The sequence below is a fragment of the Strix aluco genome, chromosome Z, assembly GCF_031877795.1.
Source record: "Strix aluco isolate bStrAlu1 chromosome Z, bStrAlu1.hap1, whole genome shotgun sequence".
NCBI classification, from domain to species: Eukaryota; Metazoa; Chordata; class Aves; order Strigiformes; family Strigidae; genus Strix; species Strix aluco.
In genome coordinates, this window is record NC_133971.1 from 7,536,626 (window position 1) to 7,559,452 (window position 22,827).

Here is a 22,827-nt window from a genome sequence, read left to right on the forward strand (position 1 = left end):
AGTTTGTTGAGAATATACTTCCAGGTGTTCAAAAGGCAGGAATCATTCTTCATTTGGTGATGCATATTTGTATATCCAAAAAGGAGGAGGAGGACCCTGTACGGTTCCCTAGTTTGTGGTCTTCTGGTGGTGTGGTATGGGAGAGGGGTAGCCTGTAAAGTGTGCTTAGCGTGTATCTTCCCTGGAGAGGAGGATCTCAGCGATAAGTGTCCAAGGCCATTGCTGCACACATGAGGGAGCAGCATCTATAGCAATCCTATATTTTTGTACTTGTTTGAGATCTATAACATTTTTAGGCTTTCCAAAGAGTAAAATGATGGATTGAAATGGACCGCGTTGCCTTTGTTGTACTGTGCTTAGATGTGCAGTGATAGATTCAATAAAAGCCTCCGATGAGATAATAAGTGTACAGCACTTTTAAAATCAGTGTCCGTATTTTTTCTTCAGTATTTTTATTGCAAAGTGCAATATTTTTTAAGGAAAAAAACAAAAACATTTCCATTAGCTTACCATGGGATTATTTTTAAAATCCTTTATTCAACTCGCTGGTATTAAGTATCAGTATATATGTGCCTATACAAGTAGGAGCTGTGAAAACTTGCTGAGATCCAAAAATTCACCTGGAAGTCTTGTAATATGTTAACCTTAATAAATAACTCATGGAAATCACATTTGATCCAAGTCTTTTTCAAATAACTAAAAGAAAAATGCTGCTAACTTTGGAAGTAACAGAGTTGTCCTGTTATGCCATTATGTCCTTTCTGGGTAGCACTGCCCAATATACAGCCTTTATTGATAGTAGTGGAAGTGTGGGGGTAGCACTGGTAGTTTTAGGTAGGTAGTAGTACCTAATGCTTTTGAAACTTGAATGGAAAAGTTCTGCTTGCAAGGAATATTAGATTTCTGGGGTTGATACATGCAAAATTATTATGTGGCTGCCTTCCAATTTTGTACACAGTTACCAGGATTGTTCTTGCTGAGGCAACAGTCACCTTGCATACGTTACCAGCTAGTCTTGCAGTTGGCTTCTTAACAGTTTCCAGTGATGGAAATTGTTCACTGAATTTAACACAGTTTGGGGCGTGATGGTCAAGTCCAGGCACAGGACTTCAGTAGAGTAAAATGCATATTAGAGGACATGGTTATCTGTTCCCAGAAGATGTAGACAATTAGTCCAGTTTTGGTAGAATCGGTACAGCTCACAGAATTCAGAGCTACATTTTCTAAAGAAGATTTTAATTTAATTGGCTGAATGGCAAAACGTTAAGTTTTTATGAAGTAGATTGAGATGGGGGAAGTAAATGAACTGAAATTATGCATATTAAATAAACATTAATAACCAGTGTTTCTTGCAGTGCCCATAGAGTCTGTGCAGGCATCAAAGACATGCTTGCTTTGGAAAAACTCAGCTAGTGCTACAATGCTAGACCCCATACTGGCTATAAAAGCAGCCATGGGGAGTTGCTATAAAAGTGTTTATGTCAGGAATTTGAACCTTTGGGGCTGGCGTACCGTTGCAATTGCGGAATTTCAAAGCTTTGTGCTACGCAGAGCAAGATAAAATAGGGGTAAATCCCCCAGGAACAAACAAAAGTGCAGGAGCATCATATAAAATAAATGTGACAAGGCCTTAGTGGGTTTTAAACTTTATATTCATAGATTTTAAGGCCAGAAGGGACTGATACGATTCTGTAGTATAACCTCCTGCATAACACAGGCAACAGGGCTTCCCTGAATTAATTCCTGCTTAAGGTACAGTAGCTGTGGTTGAACTAAAGCAGTATATTTCAGCCCTTTTCAGGCTGTGAATCCCTAAATAAATATTTGCTATACTAACTTTCCTGAACGACAGACTTTATTGTCTGATGTTAATCAACTAGTTAGGCTTTTGTCTTTGATGGACATGTTGTCCAGTGATTCCTGGAGATCTGGGGATCATCATTTGAGAAGCAGTGAACTAGACTGAAGAAAGCAAAAGGGGTAAGGCAGGGGTTTTGACCCAGCTCTGTAAGCTGCATTTCAGATACTAATAAAAAAGTTAACGGTTGCATGTTGCTTACGTAATTTATAATTAATCTATAACTGAAAATAAATACACCAAGCTGAGCCCATATACATACTTGGCCATTCAGACTAAGAATGGTGATACTGCCTCGGGGGAATATGGTGAAAACTTAGCAGCAGCCTTTTACCAACCATACAAAATACATTACAAAGTGGATAGTGTGTACAGCAGTCAGATATACTAGGCTGCTGATGTAGTAGCAAAAAGTATCTGATTTCAGTTGAGGTATTTGGTGAAGCTGAGAACGACATCTTTTGTTCTCCTTGGAGGTGAAGTAAATCTGTGAAACCATGCAATATGTTGCAATTTTTAAATTATGGACAGTGGTCAACATGGGACTTTGTGATTACAAAGAGGAGCATGCAGAAATATGGTATGAAGGGGAAGTAGAAGCCATAGCTATCCCATCCCATTTTCTGTTCAGTAAACACTCCAGTGTACATCTGTAAAGTGCCAGGGTAGGATAGATAGCCCTTCTAGTTCTGAGGAAAGTGCCAAGAATGTTTCCAATTTTTCATTCAAAGTTTGAGTTATTGGAAGTTTAATTATACTAAATGAACACTGCATGCAGGTATTTTCAAAGTGAAAAACACCTGGGGTTTTTTTTAAGAAAAAATCTCTGTGCTAACAGACGTACAGTGTCAGGATTGTAACTGAGAATAACAGAAGAGGACAAATTCACTTAGAATTCTTAGAGCTGTTATGATTGATCAAGATCACTACTTGGAGTTGCATTTTGTTAGCTTGCTCATTGCCTGCACTAGGTTTGTGTTAAATTTATTGTGACATACCAGATTTGCATTTGTATAAATAAAATCTCAACAGCAATATTGCATTCAGTTTTACCGGATTAAAAAAAATATGAAGGGAAGAACTGTGATAGACGTAAACATTTCATAATGATGTTCATGACTTCACTCCCCGCTTTCCCTGACTGCTCGTTTTCCATCACAACTCCTTCTATGAGTCTTAGCAGTGATGGAAAGAGAATTGCCCGTGCTCCAGGCATGGTAGGGTACCTCAAATCAATTTTATAAAAATATCCAACTAATTGTACTGTCTGTAGTAATCATGTATTAGCTATTGACTCAGAATAATTTCTGTGACAATTATCTTGTTTACCTTTTCTTTAAGTGACTGAATCTTGACAGCATTTTCTGAACATGACAGAGGTGTTTGTCCATGTCTGTAAAAGAAAGGAATTTATCTTCAGAAGCCTTTATATTGTTACTATTTATTAGCATTTCAGTTACACCAAGACACCGAAAAGGTAGATTAAAACGCTGTTGCATTATACTCTGCACAAGCAAATAGCAAAAGTGTAGCTCCTCCTGAAAGTGTTGGTGATCCCAGATGTTACTCAGGAGTCTTTTCTCTAAAACTCTTGTTAACTCTTCTTTCCTATAAATGCTGTGTATTAGCTGTGCTCAGTGAAGTGGTTTAGCACTTGAACCCCACTTGTGAACAACTTGTGAAACTATTTCAATAAACTGTGAACACTGTGAACAAAGACCCCAGGCACAGGCCTTTGCAAAGGTCTGTGTGGACCACATCCATCTGTATGTCTACCTTTAAGTACATATTCATAAGTCACAAATGTCAAGGCACATGTTCATAGACTTCAGTGAATTTGACCACATGATTTAATGTAGTGACAGAGCTATATCGTATACCTGCTGCAGCCATTTATAGCTTTTCCTGACTTAGCAGGAGATGATGTTGGCTATAACCTGAAAAGAAGAATTGCAAGTAAATAATTCTTGCTTCAGGGAAGAAAAAATTACAGGCTAAAATTAGTGACTGAATCATGCAGAACCCTGCAGAAGCTTATTTTTTGTCTTTGAAAATCCCAGTGCATTGCACAGTGCATCTCACTGCACTGCAGTATCATGTAAAACATGCCTTTGGCACACTTTGGTGAAGCTGGGAAATGAACTGAAATCTTCAGCACTTAATCTGTATTTTAAAATCTTATTTAACAGAACTCTCCCAGTAATATGAGCATGAGTAATCAGCCTGGCACTCCCAGGGATGACGGTGAGATGGGTGGAAACTTCCTAAACCCTTTTCAGAGTGAGAGTGTAAGTATTTCTTTACCTAGGTTTGGAGTTTTTTTAACTTTGTGAACCTTTGTCTTGTGTCTTTTGTTTAAAAAAAGAAAAATAACAGCAAGAACAAACAGTTTTGTAGCGTACTTATAATGCAGTACTGTGCCTTATGTGTTTTTTACTAGCTTCTAAAATTATAGTATTGATTTGACAAAAAATTGTGCAAAAAACTGCTAGAAGTTGAGCTGAAACTGGAAAATGTGGGAGGTGTAGATTTACTGCAGAAGCTCTTTTTCTAGATTAAGAGGTCAGTTGTCAATGAAAGTTAGATCTGTCAAGCAGTAATAATTATGCTTCGCATATTCAGTAATGCACAATGTCAGGCAATATCCAAGCAGCCTAAATACACATAATTGACATATTCTTACATCCAAGTGTTTGAATGTGTGGTTGCCCAACCTTTGACTTCTAAACAATGTGTTTTGCAGGGAATGTCTTCTAGAACAGGATTCACACTGAAGCGTATAATTAGAGCACCAGTAGATTTCATGTTGCAAAGATGCAGTGTGCTATTAAGAGCCAGAAAAAGCAAAGGTTCCCTCTAGTGTTTGTTCTGGGACAGATGATGCTTTTTTAATATGGAGAACGCTTGAGGCAGCAAAACATGGTGTAAAATCCATTACAAAGCAAGACTATAGTATTTTCATACTCATGTGCCTGAAGCTGGGTTTCTAAATCCACATTTAGGTTCCTAAATAGGAGTGGCCTGATTTTTCAGAAGTGCTGAGTGACTTCAACACTTCTATTCTTATTGGAAATCACTGCTGCCAGAAGTGAGTGCAACTTCATTAACTATGCCAGTGGTGAACTTCAGTTCAGAAATTATGATGAGTGAACAGTTTCTGTTAGATCACAAAACAGTCAGATTGCATGACAGATGTCATGTGAATGAGGTTTTGGGGGTTTTTGGGTTTGCTTCTTTAGTGAAGAGTTTCTACATGGTTAGCTGTTGGTGTCTTCATAAAGAGGGCACATGTTCAGATTTTGTGGAGTATTGGAGAAAATTGGTTTGTACAACCCCAAACAAATGATGTTTCAATATCTGCCAAAACAGTAACCATAGAATCTCCATGATAATGTGATCCTTGATCACAGTAATCCTTGACTCTCGATTTGGCGTACGTTGCTTGTACTGAGAGCAGGGAGTCTGATCAGCAGACAGGCCAGTTCACCAAACTAAGGTCATGTAAAGAAGGACATCAGTTGTACGCAAAAGAAAATCAGTTTTCTCAGACACTTACTGGATTCTAGGTGCTCCTAGGTTTTGTTTTCCCTACCTGGAAGAATCTGGAACCCAGTTTTCTCAAGGTTTTACATGAGGTGTATGCCTACAAGGCACGCATTATACATGCCATGTGCATTCTAGTCTACTTCTAGGTATCGGTTCCTTTCTCACATGAGTCACATTGTAGTCCTTGGGAACTGTCTTGCTTTCTGATTCATATTTTGTTACTTGGCTACTTAGAGTAGGCAGTATTATGAAGTCCTTTCTCAGGGAAATTTGCAATTCAGTTCACCAGGAGTTTTGGCTGGGCATGGGGAACAGTGCTTGGCTAATAATAAGTTAAAAATCACAAATAGCTTTAGATCATCTTTCAATTCCTTGCCCAAAGTGATTACCCAGGTACTTTGGCTCAGATACAGGAAATCACTTGAGCAGATCCTTTGCTTTAAGCATTTGAGCTGGTCTCTGACTTTGACTAAAGATAAGCATGTTCTTACTGGCTTTGCTGGCCCGCTGTGGGAGTGCTCAGCAGGACATGATGGGAATAAGCCCTAAAGCAGACAAACCATCAGAGACATGACAAGCAACAAAATAGACATTACCCAAGTAGTCCATTCTATGTAGTTTACATAACAGAGAAGACCCATCCAAAATGCTTTTTCTAATGTGCTTGGACACTTGGAAATAGCCAGCATGACACTCTAGCTTTGGCAGGATTTTTATTGCGTATCTGTTTTTGCAAAGGCAAATTTATCTTTCTGTTTGTTCTGTCAGTTTTCATAATGCTAATACTTCTGCATGTGAACATTTTCCTCTACTTAGAAGATTTTAGGCCAAATTAAGTGTTTCTGCAGTCTGCAGTTTTCAATTTAAAAACAAATTAGGCATATAGATGTGCACTTCTTCTAGGCATTGTGGTGTCCCATTGATTGTTGTAATGAAGTACTGCTAACTTGAGGGCAACTATAGCTTGTATAAGGGCTGCAGTTCAATTTGTGTTACAATAATAATGTAATGCAGTGATTTAATTTTTGGTTCACAGAAAGGAGAATGACCGTTGATCAGCTTGCCTCCTAGAATTGGTAATACAGAATAATACAGACTGAAAACCTAGTTTAATTCCAGTAATGCATATCTTTATTCCTTTCTTCCCATAAAAAGCTCTCCAAAATATTTATGTGGTTCAGCTAACCGTGAATGCAGCTGGTCTACTTGAGACTAGCCACCTGCCTAGCTAAATCCCCCCAGTAGCCAGCATTGACCAGGAAAAGGCGTGGAAAGCATCAGTGAAGTATTGGTTCATCACACCACCCAGGTAACACCAAAACAGTCTTCAAGGGAGTTGGCTTTCTCAGCAATAGCTGTATTTTTGCATAATGAGAGAAGCATAACAGAAGTTACGATACCACAAATTGAACTACAGCCTTAGAACAGGCTACAGTACAAATTTAGGAGGAAATTCAAAGAGCGTGTTGACGTTTGAACTCATTGCTGTGGTCCAGAGGTGGTTTTAGTTACCTGGGGGGAAAAAATGATTGTTAAAATGTGGATTCCTCTTTTTTCAGTACTCCCCTAGCATGACAATGAGTGTGTGATCCGTTAACAAGTCTCGCCATGAAGACCACAATGAGTTGGCCCTCTTCAGAGAGCTACTGCAGAAGAAAATTATTCGTCCCAGTATACAGTTTAACAAAAGGATCTCAGACACAATCAGACCCGCCATATTTTTTTTTCTACCATCTCCCCTGTTTTGTCAAGAAAGTGGGTCCCAAACATGATTGAGACAGCTGTAAAGAGTGACGTAACAGAACTGCCCAAGATGGAACTGCAAACAATTGTCTGTGTATGTACATGTGTGGGTTAATGTATATGTATGTGTGTGTGATATAGAAATACACACATACATATATAGACCTGCAGGACATTGTAAAATACTATCACATGACATCTTAAGTAGAAATGAGAAGTAGGGACTTTTATTCCATCTTTTTCTTTTTTTTTTCACGTTTACATTTTAATTATTAAAATTTGCTTTCCCTCTCCCCTCCTGAACTGTTTTATGTTGCATATATCACTGCTTTATAAGTTATTTTTTAAGGTGAACTCAAATGATAAATTCTTCTGATTTTGTAAATGTCTGCCATTACAGATAGGAATAAAATTGCTTATAAGAGCTTTCATTAACTTGTGTTTGATACCAGTTACCCTGTGAATCACAAACTGTACTGTCTCAAGAAATAGAAGAAAGCTCATCTTAATTTTTTGGAGAAATTTAATAATTTTCACCTAGTTTGGTGATTTTTTTTTTTGTACTTTACCTTTAAAAAAAGCACTGAAGGTTATTTTTCTTCTTTAATTGACGCTTAATATCTGCAATATCTATTTTAAATGGAAGCCTGAATTTGATACAAGCTTCTCAGTTTATATAGAGTACTATAAGGTTACGTAAGCGAGCTCCAATTGCTATAGAATCTAGCAATAAAGTGTCAGGGCTTCTTCTGCCCTTGGAAATGAGTTTTCTATTTAGCATGATTTTCCGTAGGGGTGGTAGTTAGTGGAAATACAGTAGAGTCCTTATCACCGAAACCTCTTCTAATAATTTACTGTTATTTTTCCCATTTTCAGTGATTCTCAGCTGAATCACAACAATCCACAGTCCTAATTATAAACAGTATTTCCCAAGCCCAGTCAGAAAATCAGGTCACCCTGATACTTGGGTGTGTTTTTTTCACCACGTCTACCAGAATGAATTCCCCCAAAACTTTCCAGTAAGAAGCTTTGGGGTTTTTTTTTTTTTTAGCCAAAATGATGGAGTAAACTTTTTATGACTACTGACCTTGTGAGGGTCTTACCTTTTGCCATGAACAGAAGAGGAACAAAGATCTTTCATAACATTTCATAAAGAAGGTCAGATTGTTAGACGTGAAAGCTGGGGACAGAGTGGAGAAAAGGTATATGGTCTTAAAGGAGATGCTTCTGGAAGCAATCTCATGTCTCTTCAGGCAAAACTTTAAAACCATTATTGTACATTTAGTTCCTAATGACTTCCAGCTCCCCCAGGAAAACAAAAGTTTTCAGTTGTGTAGTGATCAAAAGGTTGATGATCAGCAATGCAGGCACAAAGTGGCTGAACAAAAATTCACACCACAGGCAAAAAGCAAAGTCCCCTTGTTGGACTTTGCATATAGAAGAACCACTTACGTAGGAGGAGCAGTTCTGAGATGTGGTCTGTCCATGAAGTCTTACAAGGAGATTTTTAGCATGACCATGTGATAAAGAACATTATGTAATCGGCTCATTGTGATAGGAGATGCACATAACGGGATGTGTAAGGAATAATACCATCTCCTAGCTCATTTTTATTTACATATATTATATATATATATAATATTTCATATATAGTATATGAAAATAAAAAGGTGTCACTTTTTACTCTCTTGTTAAGGCTATTAAAAGATAAAACTCTTAGAGGCTCAAAACTATGTTAAAATATCAAAGATTTTGGTAGCATTACTTTTTAGTAATAATAACTACTTTGATTAGTTGTAAACATATACTAGATAGTCATCATCTGGTTTGTGGACTTTATTCCCAGTGATTATGAAGGTTATATTCATTTGCTTATCTTTGGAAAACACTTTGTGGCTGTCTTAAAAGATGCAAGAAGCCCCTGCTATTGATTTGAGTAACAAAACTACAAAATCAGATCTAATTTCCTCAGACCCTTTGCTGTTGTCACTAATGCCACTGGTTTCAGTGGCTATGCCCCCAGTGCACCACAGCTTCTGCCATAAGCACTGCAGAGTCCAGGCATCCTTGCAGCCTGCATTTGACATCTATATTATCCTTGGTAGCCTCCTAAGAAGGACTTTAGGACTCTTTTCTGCCCAGTTTCAATCAGATGATGTCACTGCTACTGGACTAAGATAGATAGGCATGTCTGGATTATGCATCAAGTGCCAAAGCCCATTCATGCACTAGGTAAGTGTGCCCTCAAGTGAGCTCTTAAGATGAGATGTTGGATGCATGTGGGTTCTGTTCTGTATCTCCAGGGGTACCCCCTGTACTGTCCCACACCAACCCGGGGCTCCTGCGGGCAAGCGGTGTGTCCAGTGACCACGCGACAGCCGCCCGTGGTGGCACCACTGAGGGCTCTCCTACAAGACAGAGTACATTCTGCCGCTGAAGATCCATACTGTGGCAGAATTAAGCAGAATTGGGACTTAGTATTAATCAGATACTCAGTATTTTTTTTGTTTCTGAATTTGGCATTATCTGCAATATTTTAGTTTATAGGCACCTGTTAAGGATGAAAGTCTGACCATTAAACTGACTGACCATTAAATTTGACCTGTGCAAAGGAACCCCTTAAATGGAGCTGCCAAAAAATATTGATAATCATTATCAAAAGACATTATCCTAATTTATATACAAGAGCATAACATCCTTTCAGGCACATAACTTTTCTTCTGTAGTTCTTTTGAACTCCCTTCTATACAGTTTTTCTCACTTCCAGCATATCTTTGTTTCCATTTCTTTTCCAAAACATCTATATTGCTAAAAATTGTTGCATTGATCCTGCAGCATTAATCTCAATAAATACATTCCTGGCTTCAAAATGAACAGGATCAGGCCCTGCTTTTGTAGCCTGTCATTTCATGCCCTGATATTGCAAGTTACTAGGTATGTCCAGCACTTCTCAAATGTAGCCCCACAGACAGGTGGAATAAAAAATGTGCAAGCTTGAAAATTTTAGATTTGGAAGATCTGCTTGAATACTTACTGCGTATCTTAGTGTTAGAATTTTAATCACCTTGCTTTTTTTAGGGAATGCTTACATCCCTATGCTTAACGTACATGGGTAAAGTTACTCATGCATTGGTAAGATCAGGTGATGATACCCATCCATAGGTTCTGCAGCTGAACCATTAGAAAACAATCTCACGTGCTAAATACTCAACTTTAAAATCAGTATCCCTTTGGGTTTGGTTTTTTTTTCAAATATGCATAGAGCTTTTTGATTGTTCATTTTTTTCTTTCTTTTACTTATAAATCCATGTAGGATTTTCATCATATCTGAAGTATTAATGTAGAGAGAAAGGCTATTTCCAAGCACTGACTCTTGACTCCCACTTATGTTTCTAATGCGCTAGATATCAGTGTGTAACGTAACTGCTGTTTACATCTGTCCTTACGCAACAGCAGTATTGATAATGTCAGAACTTGTCCAGCTTTGGGAGGAATTTTATTTTAAGTGGTGCAGGATAGTTTTTCCACACTGGTTTTTTAGTTAGATTTCTCTCTTTAATATAGAAATAAATAGATTGTGATTCTGTAAATGGATCTTTCAGGCAAGGCTAAAGTAAAGCTTTTTAAAAACAGAAGTGATAAAATCTTAGAGTAGCAGAAATAGGGAGTGACGGATCTCTCATACTATGAGAACTCTGGCAAATATTCTGGTCCTATAGAAATCAGCTGAAATTGGGATTCACTTGTGATTTTTCACAGTGAAACCAGTGTTTTTACCTCCTGCTTAAACCTATGAAAAGGAGTATTTGTACCCAGATTTTATCTCCGTGTCTAAGTTTTGTATAGGCAAGAACAGGGTTTAGGGCAAGAAGGAAACTTTGTGAATCACATGTAAAGCATGTGGCCTGACGTGCATTGAAAAAATACCTAGATATTTGCATGTATGGGTTGCATTATTTTCTTAATTGCCTGTGCATGAGGAAGAACTGCAGTTGCACTCCATGTTCCCTCCCTCCACAGTAGAGTGAGCTTGGTATATGTAAAAAACATGGCAATAACCTTGAGTCGAGACTTGGCCACACAATATGCTGCCCAGTGACATAAACGTGCCTCAGCTTGACTCAGAGACATCTCAGAGTGACAGTCCCCAGATCAGAGGGTCACCCATCAGCCTGTGGCTGAGGCCACATTTGCCGATTTTATTTGGAAGCCTCTGGTTGCAGAGCCCAGACCACCAGTGGGACACGTATTCAGAGATGGTAACAACTTTCAGACTTACCAGCTTGCTCCACTTAATTTGCATTAAATGCCCCATGTCCCAAGACATCCAGCTGTTGCTTTCCCTTGCAGTGGGAATAAGCAGTGAGAAATATGTGGGCTAGTTATTTGTTTTAAATAATTCAAATTAGGAAGAAGTGAACAGAATCTTGCTTCCTTATGCGTAGCAATTCATGTGTCAGAAGGACAGCTTCTTGAACTGGCTAAAAATCATTTGAATTTTCCCTTGTCTCTGGCTAGCAAATGAAATACTGTGCACGTACAGGTGATTTGGAATTAGATGGATAATTCAGTGAGGGACCAGCTGTTGCAATATTCAGTGCTGAACATTTTATTCTTTTTTTCCCTTTACCAGTCAAAATGAATTTTCAACTGATACATATTTCACTGATTTCTGTTTCTCAGATTAGTTAGTTAATTTTAAGTGATATCTCCTGTTCCTAGTCAGCTCTGATTCTTTGTGGGTTTTGTGGTTGCTAAATATGGACTGGATTCTTCAAGATTTGACCCTATACACTTGCATTTGGAGAATGTAATATAGAGCTTAACGATGTGGGGAAAAAAAAAAAAAAAGATCAGTACAGGTAAATTTATTTTTCTTTAATTCATCATAAGTGATGATATAACCATGACTCCTGTCCCAAACATGCTTGGGTTTGGTTAGGCCCTAAGGATGGGAATCCTGACAGAGTGCATCTTTCAAATAAACCCCAAAAAACTCTTTCAACAGTGACAGCTCATTTCTCTTCAAACTGATCACACTAAGGTTTTAATTCAGGATTTAATGATATGAAATAACAATAAAAATTCAGTACACTCTGATAAATGATTTAGATTTCAATTTTAGTGTGTGCAGCTTCCTCTGTCTACTTTCCAGGCATTATTGGCTCAGTCCTGTAAGCTGCTGCTCATGCCAGTTGTCCTGCTCAAACTTTTATGAAACCACTCACATAATGTCATTTTTTTGGTAGGATTTCACCCTGATCTGGGTGAAATATATAATCTGTCTGAGGTGTGACATTATTTGGCAGATACGTAAACTGAGTAAGTAGAGCAAAATACAGAGGGTCTGATGAAATTACCAAAATGATGCTTCAACATGGAAAACAAGAAAAAAGCCCTTATATAAAATAGTGGTTTGACTGCCTGCATGCATGCAAATTGTCTGCCAGTGTTCTTGGAAACAAATTACAGTAACAAATTTAGAGAAAATAAATAGATCATCTACTCAGCACATTAAAGCTCTGATCCTGAAAACACATTCACATTTGTTTGAAATTAAGCCTGCACCTAGATAATTTTAAACAGATTTAAGAATACAAGTAGTACTGTTCCAGACAGTGGTACTGCTAATGTGCTAAATCCATGCTTGAGCATGGACAGCCTAGAAGCTCAAATTAAGTCTTCCCTAAACAGACATTATTTTAAAGATTTTACCAATTCAGGAACCTGTTTATGTATCTAGTACTGATATGCAGAACAGATTTGGCTTTCTTCTGTTTCTTATTTTATTAGACCATTGTTCACTATTCCATGAACTACTTTTGTGAACTTGTCCTTCCATCTTGTTTTCAATTGTACAGCCGTAGTTTCCCTCAACATAGCTAACAGCTTTGCAATTTTAGTCCAAACTTCTATTTGGTGACTGTTCTCCATTTAAGCTTAAAATGTGTAAGAAAGCCTCTCATGTAATGGGAAAACTTGCCATAAAAATGTACAAAGGTTTTCTTGGGTACATGTTTTAACATTTAATAAAATTGCAATTTTCAGTTATAATTTGAAATGGTCACTTTCTAGCCACTATTTAATTCAATGTGCAAAAGAAATTAAGAAAACAAATTACCTTTTTATTCATTTATTTGTTTGATTTCAGCATCATAAATACTTGCTGAAAGACATGTTTTCGGGGAAATCAGATCAAAACAAGATTTACTACCTACTTGATATGAATAATACATGTGGACTTTATGTTGAAAGCTCCTTCCACATCCCCCAAAGTGGATTACCTAACATCTGATATGTACGACTTTGTAAGAACCTAATTCACAAATAGTCATTTCATTTGTCTGTTCTGTGTTTTCACTGTATCTCATGGATGATTCAGGGTGCCCTTTAGCTGTGCAGAGTTCTGTGGTTGTATCTCTCAGAAGAGTAACCGAGTGGTCAAACAGGCTTGTTCACAGGGTCTGGTAATTAAGGACTGGATAATATATCCACCAGGTGCGCGCTCAGAAACACAGTATTCATATGCTACCTCGCTGTTCTCTTGAAAACTTGTACAATTCTTGCAGTTGGGCCTGGGGCACTCTTAAGATTTTACAGTGCCAAGACTGAAGACTTTGCTAAGAGAAAATTCAGGCAGTTTAGTACTAGTTTTCATAGGGAATCAGCACAAAACATGGGGATTTTGCAAGGTGATGCATTTTCGCAATACCCTGGTTATACAAGGAAATAGACCATACAGTTTAGAAGTTTGGTCTGTTACAGAGATATATACAGTTCCTCAGATTAGGAGGGAATTTTAACAGTAACCATGACCAAACCTATATTTGTCCCTTTAGAGTGAAATCATCAGTAATCACTTCTGATGTGAAGAATTATTGCTATGGAACAACTGCTCCGATCCTTGAGGAGCCATATTATCAACTGGATGAACTGGATATTTGTAGGCTTTATTTTTGTTCTTTAATCTTCATGGTTTTTTCTTACTTGGACTTTCCCATTAAATGTACTGTGCCAGATCTTTGCACAAAAATCAGAGCAATTTGCCCAATAAACATACAGAAAGTTGTTCACATCTGTAACTAGAGCCCTACTGTATAAAGTTTAATTAGGGACACGGGTGTAATGACAAATAAGGAGTGAGACACGGAAGAGTGGCATGAGCAAAGTGGAAGCTGGCACTTTCTGTTAGTTAAGACTCAAGTACATTTTATTTTTTTTCAGGAAAAAAAGCATTCATACAATAAACTTTTTTGCCTTGTAGTGGCTATTTGAGAAGTGTGAATCAAAATGGTGCCTATGCTTAGAGACCAATTTTGAGTGCTTTTTTTTTGTGGCAAGTATCCCCTTGCAAAAATGTTGCAGTGCATCTATTTTGTGCATGTTTGCCTAAAACCACAAAAACAGATCGATTTTTTTATGGATTGCTGTACACGCATCTAGCAAACACTTGTTTCTGATGGGGAGAGGAGGAAGATTTGATAGTGGGTGGGTTACCATATTGATGTGAATTACTTAAGCATTGGTAAACTATTGTCAACTTTGTTCACATTGCACAAGATACTCGTGTAGTCTACTGCTGGCATTATAACCTCAGTGATCCATGCATATTCTGTAAATTCCTGTAGGTTTTGTGTAAGAAACCTTGTCACCATTGCTTACTACTGTAAATTCTTGTTTTGAAGCAAGAGGTGGCTTTTGATTGTACAGCCATGTGTATTATATACTACAACAGTACTTGTTCTGTCCTCAAACCTTGCTGTTCACATATAGTTAAAGCTTTGTTAAGCACGCTTAGTGGTTTCAGAATTTATTTCAAACAGCAGATATATAAGCCATTTACAGGAATATTAAATGTAATGTAAGAGAATACAGCCCAGTTCATATCCTTTCTGAGAGCTTGGGGTTGGATTTTAGCAGACAACAGGCAGCTGCAGGTTAGCACATCTCGTGGCTCTGTGCCGGGCGTGCAGTGTGTGCTTTCCCACTGCTGGCACCTGCGAGCCTGAGAGATCAGACCCTGTGCAGCGAACAGGAGGGAAAGTCTCTCCTCTTGCTGTCCCCTGGCCAACGTACCTCTCATGGAGAGACCCGCCAGCCTGCAGGCTTCCTTGCACTATGTGAGCGAAGACACACTAGCTTTTCCTCTGGTGTCTTTTTTTTTTTTTTTTTTTTTTCAAAAAACTTCTGCATAAGTGCCAGGACAGAAACCCATCTCTAAGGGTATGGAGTGGGTAAAGCACTGCCTCTGTATTGTGTCCTTGTCCCCAGCTACCAGAGGCTTTACATGAGGCAATGTTTTAAGGAGAATTTAATTATTTGTCTGTTTATTGAGGCAGAAAAATAATCTGAATTCTTGAACTCTGGATTCTGTTTTTATTAGTATTTTATGATACACAACAAAGACCTGAAAATGTGTGTGTTCTTTGCTGGTTTCTGACATCAGAAATTCAAGTCCTGTCTAGACTGAAACACAATGATGGGGAAAGCGAAAAAGCTGGGAAAGTTGAAGGGGATTCTTACTTGTATTGTTTTAAGTTCTGTGTTTTATTTGTTTTTATTGATAGTTTAAATGTCTAGGTTAATCTTTGAAATAAAGGCACTCTTTGTTTGTGACTTTGCACCTTTACATAAGACTGAGTACTTGTAATATATGTTCCCCACACTTCCAAGCCACTCTGTAGATAAATTCCCTGTATTTCTAAGGTAGAAACCCCCCATGTTTCTAGATTACTTCAGCCCTTTGCAGAAACCAACAGGGTAATCCCAGTCCCTTATTCCCAAGTATTTGCAGGTCACATTTAAACAATTAGGTGTATTTTAGACAATGACTTTGAACATCATAAATGAACCTAATGTTCAAACTCCACTCTTTGGAAGTAAAGAAATCCACAGTAATTTTCCAAACCAGCAAGGATTAAATTTGTCAATATAAATATTAGTGTAGAAAATACCTGCAAAACTTGATACTGCCTCTGACCTTAAGCATTAATATTGATAATATTGGGGATCTCGCAAAGGTCATGTATTTGAGAAAAGCTGTATTTCTCCTCAGTGTGTGCTTCACTATCAACAGCTACCACAAAGAGCCAATCCTTGCCATACTGAAAGAGTTCAAAAGCATGGCAATACAGAATTCCCACAGCATCATAATAAGCCCTTGGAAGATGTACCACAGATACATCTTTATTTGAAGCCCTTAGACTCTGTCAGAAAACAGACCTGCCCCTGAAGGCTTCCCTTCTTTCAAAATCCTTTTTGAAACATACAGCTGTTTTTCACAGCTGTTGAAGTGCTGAGAGGTTTGGTGGTGTTGACTCTGTCGTACCAAAATACAACCCTCTGTGCATTTGTATATTGTGAGAGCCTCTCCTCAGAGAGTGCCTCTGACAGCTGGTGTAGCAGAGCTCTGGGAATCTGGTATTCGGAGAAGCCGCCTTGTCTAAGGACCAAACAAGGCAAAGAAGGTCATAAAATCAAGCCTCACTCTTGTATCTTTAAAAAGTTCCTTGTGAGACGGGAGCTGCAAAGACATGGATTGTGTGGGTCACGAACCACAAAGCATACCTGGGTTGGAGCCTCAGACAAGGCTTTTACAGACTGTTTTGTAATGGTAATACTGTACCACCCCATCGGACTGGTTTCCACTCCACACTGTGTCCTGATTCATCCTACCCTAATTTTAGCTGCCTAAAAATTACCAGCATAGGACTCTTCTGTAAATCAGAGGAGGGACAGAAGAGGAGATGCCTCTGGTAGATTGTATTATGGCATCAATTGCCCTCTCCACTGATAAATCCTGCATGCTTTTAAAGGCCTACAATTAGGTGGAATGAATCCAAGGGTTTATATTTACCTTCACATCCCTAGACACAAAAGTGTATTTGAGCCTGGTATGGGCAAGAATAATGCAGCTCCTAAGAACCTGAATGTGAGTGGCTTCCAGATGAGTTTCTGAATTCTTCAAACACAAGATTTCTGCCCTATAGTTGCTATTTTCTCCATCTTTACTTCCTTTTTTATAAAGAGGTGTAATTTGAACTAACTTGTTTGAACATTTCTAGGTTTACACCTGCTTAGAAACCCTCACCTTTATTTGTTAAGTGGGCTCTCTCTTTGCCTGCTATGATTCATTCATTGAAAGCAACACATGAAGAAACAATTGGATAGATGAATCAGCACCAGCAATAGCATACGCTGCTTTTAAATTCAGCTGTGAGGTTGTAACTAAGATATTAATGTTCATACTTTCTAGAGATGGCTAACGATTCCTTTCCTGAGAGCTTTAAGTAATAAATCTAGGAGCTCCTAATTTAGGATTGTGAGAATACAGGTAGCAACGGCAGTTCATGGCTTTTTGGGTTTTGAACTTGCGGAAAATGTATACGATTTCACATGCTGGTCTGGACACGTGGAAAGTACCCAGTTTCAGACAGACCAGATCTTTGCCAACAGCATTGCTGCGGATTAGCAAAGCCCATTTATAGCAGGTTCCACCTCAGGCTTGAACCATACACCTACCTTATTCTAGTTCAACTTGCTATCTTTCTTCATTAACTGCCAGTACAAAATCATAACAGCAGTTGTACCAATTCTTCTTGTGAGCTGAGGAACAGCTGAAGTTTAAAAATGCGAATGTTGTAACTTGCACCTTTTCACCTTCATGACGTGTCCACATTCTCACAGCTGGGCCTGAGACAGCAGCTATCTCCAAAGTTGCCATATAACTTCATCACACAAAAGTGGGTGTAATTTTTGTTGTGAGTTTAACAGGAGTGCTGTTGATACATTTGCTTTATTTCCCGAGTTGCGAGTCATTCAGTGTTGAAAATGGTATGCATCTTGTGTAGCTATTAATAGAAAAATTAAGAATTGGTTTTTATGATATGCTAGTACAATCCCTGCTCTGCTGTTCAATATTTTGAGTGCTGAACTGAACCAGAATGTTACCTTCACAGATTATCTTAGCCTCATCTCTGCATGAAAATGGGTATGAATTTCCAGTTAATGTTTCTAGGTTCTCAGTGAATTCTGGGCCAAAGGTAAAACAGTTGCAGTGGGAAAGATTGCTGTGACAGCCCCTTACTGACAACTTTTCAGATGCATAAAGGCATTCTGTCGTCTGACACTCTTCCAGTTTTCTCGGTGGATCACCATGTTCTTGAATATCTTGATGGTTTTTGTCAGCCAATGGAGGAAAGGTGGACAAGCTCACCACCCAGGAAGGGTAGAAATAGAGCAAGTAATGAGCTATCTTCTCCAGCAATCATTTATTTTTAGTGCTTAACTTTCAGTTAACATTTGTATCTTCAGTTATTATTTTACTGTTCAGTATCTTGAGGGGGTATGAGCAAAAATACATGAATATATATAATTTACAAGAAATACAGGCTTGTATCGTGCCTTTGTAATTCTCTTCAGCTTCAGTATCTATAAGCTACGAGCAGACAAACTTCTTCCCTCTTTTGGGGTGTTCTTTACTACATAGTAGCTGATGGCTTCATTAATACTGGCTATTTGAGTCTTCTGGGGCTAACATTTATGTTTTCCCAGGTGAAAATGCCGTAGTGTTCTCACCAGACATAAGCACAATGACATATCACTGCAGTGCATGCCGTCTCTTAGCTTCTCTCTACACGTGCTTGCATGTTGGAAATTTAGAAATGCTGCTGTATAAATTGCTACTTTGTTTACCCAATACAGGTGTTTTTCTGCATCCCTTTTTTGCTCAAAACTCCCATCAACTTGAAAGTTAACGATGGCTTGAAAGGGGGTTTTGGAAGCACAAAGGATGTGGGGAGCAACTCTTCAGTAGTTTACAGTCTGCTGTAAATTAATGTCTTCTCAGCAAAGAAATGTAGCATTTTAGCAGTAACTTCTTAGTGAAAACACTGAGCGTGCTTATCACTTGAGATTTTAAGAAAAAAGTGTCAGACTGTGTAATTGTATCTCATCTAGTTTTGACACTTAACCAGTAATATTCAATGAGGTATGAACCTCAGTTTTAGCTACATGTTCATGATATACCAACCAACGCAGAACTGAAGGGTGAACAGCCATGTTTTAGTATCGCAGCTACACAAGAAATCACAGTTTTCAAAAGGTTCTGTTTTGATTTTGTTCTTTATTGCTGATGCATTTTCACCACGGAAGTATTTTTCTATATAGTTACCTGAGGCTTCCTTTCACCAACCAAAATAGTCTGTAGCCTTCTGCACTGTGAAAGGCAAGCCCTGTGGAGAAACATGGGCTTTGCGCTTGCCCAGCAAATTAGCAGAAATTTCATGCAAGCCATAAAAGCCTCTTATGTTATTCTGTGTTTATGTAATTAAAGCAATTAGGGATAGGAGCTTCAGGAATAATGAGGTCTCTCTATCCTCCATTTTACTCTCTCTCTCTGTACTTCATAGGGATTTAAGAGTTCTTTTTTCAAGGCTCAGCTGTGTCTCTAAATCAGTGCAGTCTATGCATCATGTGAGATTTAGCTTATGGAGATAGCACTGGAGTGTGAAAGATTTACTTTTGGTAGCAAGGAGGAACACATGTCCCTGTGGACATGCACACTTGCAGACAGGTCTGATACCGAGAATTAAAAAAATCAAGATGGTACCAGTACATCAGACTCTATACTACAGTGGGGTTTTTAGCTTTTCTCATTTGTATTTTATTTTGCAGGAGAAGTTGGGGAATCTCAGATAACATGGGGAATTTTAGAAGTATATCACTCAACAATCATTTTATAAAGTCTAACTTCAAAATGCACTATGATTTATTACAAAAATATATTTTCTTCTGTTTGCTGACATGGTTGTTCCATTTTGTGATAAGTTAAACTCAGCAGTTAATTTGTTGCACTGCCTAGCTGCATGAATTCATCCAGTGTACATATGTACCTGTGCAGCATTACTTTGGGTTTTGTATTTGAATTTGCAGTATTGATTATTATTTTTGTATTTTACTTTGCCTCTGTTATTGGAATTGTAGTAAACATAATTTATACATATGATTTTACAACTGTTTTGCAATTGAAAAGTCTTCTTTAAATTGTAAAGTTTTATTGATGGATACTCATTAAAATGGTATAAGAATTATATTAACAATTGTTTTGTGTTTTGATGCTCTCTGTACATAAATATATGTCTATTTATCTGTTTAATGGTGCTTGTGTCTTGCGATTTTGGATACATTTTAGAATAAAGTTTCATTTTACAAGAAGTAGTTGTATTTTCACAAGCTGTGTCAAAAACCCCCTTTTTTCCATAACTAGGGTTATAAAAGAAACATACAAGTCTCTAAAGTGTTTATAACTTCAGGCAGTAATAGTTTCAAGAACATGGAAGTATAGTCTAAAAAGATGCACAGCTATGTATTGTAGTTGATTTACTGCAGTAACGGACATCTGTATTTAAAACACTACCAAAAAGATCCATTTTGGAGGTGTGTCCTACAGCTGCTGACTCCATTGGTAAGAAAAGATTTGTGAAGGTGTTAAAGATGTCACGATTATCACATGAGTGTTATTTTGCAAGGAACACTAAAGCTCTCCAGTCACACATACATCTGTTTAAATATAGAAGAAATTTTGGTAGAAACCTGAAAACCAATTCTAGATTACTGGCTTCTGCAGAATTTTGGTTCTTAATCAGACCTCCTTTGCTACCCCCTTGTTCTATACCATTTCTCAGAATAAATTCTAACTTGGATGAAAGGCAGGGCTGGAGCAGTTACACTATTAGTTGAGTGGGCTGCTAGCTGTCTATGTGCTGTATGACTGAACAGTACTTCCTGCTGGCTTTAATGACTTTACAGAAGATTTATTCACATCTAATACTGAGCTCATCTTTTATTAATAAATTGCCTTGCCTCTTCTGGCACACTTCCTGTACAGGCATTGTGTCTTGTTCCTCACAGCACTCGTGAGCTACGCTATTGTGCTGCACTGAGTTTTTTAAGTTATGTTGCTTCAATTACAAATGCATGTTATTAGGAGATGGTAACCTAATATCCATTCTGTTTTTTTCTTTGTAAATGTATTTAAAACAGTACTGCACTTCTTGGTTTTGTTGTTTTTATTATTTCTGTTCAGCGGGAGAAGCCTCAAGCCATTAAGTGCGAATCATTTAGCGACAAAATCTTTTTAAAACTGCATTAGCAAGCAACAGTTCTTGAAGGGAAGTTAATTTCTTAGTCGGTTAACCAGACTTCTAAAGTTGAGCTCACTCTAATTCACCACCAGTTCTCATTAAGTCAGTGACTGAGTGATGTATGGGTGTGGATGTAAGGCATCCTCTGTCTGCCCTTGACCATTTGTTCCTATCACCGCAGTGGACATCAATAAAGAGAAATCTGGTGGTTCACAAAGCTGCTTCCCACTGACTGCCTTAGCCGTGTAGTGTTGGTCCAGCTACCTTCATCTAGTGGTGATGCCAGAGGTGCCGGTATAGGCTACTGTGCCACAAAAGATACTTTTCAACTGGGAAACCACTGAAAAGCATAGACCTCCTCTGTGAACTTGGGCCAGTAACTTAATTTCTCTGATTCTTCAGCTGTGAAAGGAGAACAATAGTGACCATGCAAGTATTTTCTGAGAACAAACACACTGAACGCTGTAAAATAGTTACTCCAGTGGAGACTCTGTAAGAAACTAAGGGAGTGTAAGGGACTGCAGAGAAAGGAGTCTGAAGCAAGTTGGAAGACAGGCACTAAAGTCTGTTACCTCAGCAGACAGGGTCCAAGGAGAGGAGCTGGAGGGCAGGAGAAATGCAGCATACAAAATCAGAGGCTCGTTGGGAAAAGGGCATTTTAGGCTGTGAGTTCCCTCACCTCAGTCTCCAGGTGTGCCTGCCAAGTGTCCAAAGCAGTGGAAGGCATGTGTGTTGCTCATTTGGATCCTGGGTGGCCATTCCTGTTCTTGAAGGGCAGCTCCTACTTCCAGTGGACATATTTCAAAATACATCCTTCCCTTAGACATCAAGGGGTATATACAGCTCTGAGGTGTGTTTTTCAAATACCAGCTTTTCCCAACAGAAACAAAAGAAGTCACCTTTTCTGTTTCTTAAAAACTCCTCCACGCAGCCTGAGAGGTCTGCTGACCACTCACCCCAAGCATGTACTCCTCCACATACTTCAGAGAGTTTTAGGTGTGAGCAGATTTACATTTAACTTTTACCTCTCTGTGACACTAACAGCTTTGTAGCTCCTGATCTCCCAGCAGACAACAGATATATTACGAGCCAAACACCTGACCACTGGCACTATGTTAAATGGAGGGGAAAGCTACCTGTGAAAGAACAACAAATAAGCATTATCTTAGAGAAATCCTGGCCAATGAGCATGACAAAGGTAAACCTGAAAACAAATTTGCAAATTACTGGCCTAGGCAGGCAAAACACAAGTTAATTTTTTTTTTTTTTTTAAATAGAAAAATGTTTAGTTCTGTTTGAATACTCTTCTGAGATCCAGGATCCATGGTGTGAGAAGTCGATACCTGGGTTTTTGTCATCTGGATTGAGCAGACAAGGCGAAAATACTGGCTGCACACTGTGGACAAACGCTGTTCAGGTAGCAAGACTGAGGTATGCCACTGCCAATTCAAGAGAGTCTGTTTCTTTCCTTCACAGAAGCCAGTCAAAGAAGGAAAGAGAAATCAGTACAAACTTTTTTGTCTGACGCAACAGAAC

At 38.3% G+C, this 22,827-nt stretch overlaps 1 protein-coding gene across 11 annotated transcripts in view; it reads left to right on the top strand.

The window, feature by feature from the left end:
* The window catches only part of SSBP2 (single stranded DNA binding protein 2), a 204,999-nt gene extending 184,696 nt beyond the window's left edge, over positions 1–20,303 (top strand). For 10 of the 11 annotated variants that reach the window (XM_074813289.1, XM_074813286.1, XM_074813280.1 and 7 more), the window contains 2 exons: positions 4,048–4,146; positions 6,964–20,303. In XM_074813289.1, coding sequence (XP_074669390.1) covers positions 4,048–4,146; positions 6,964–6,993 — 129 coding nt within the window. In that variant the 3' untranslated portion in view covers positions 6,994–20,303. Of the gene's footprint in view, positions 1–4,047; positions 4,147–6,440; positions 6,481–6,963 lie in introns of all 11 variants that reach the window. The other variant, XM_074813282.1, reaches the window with a different exon arrangement.
* Positions 20,304–22,827: the final 2,524 nt, after the last annotated feature.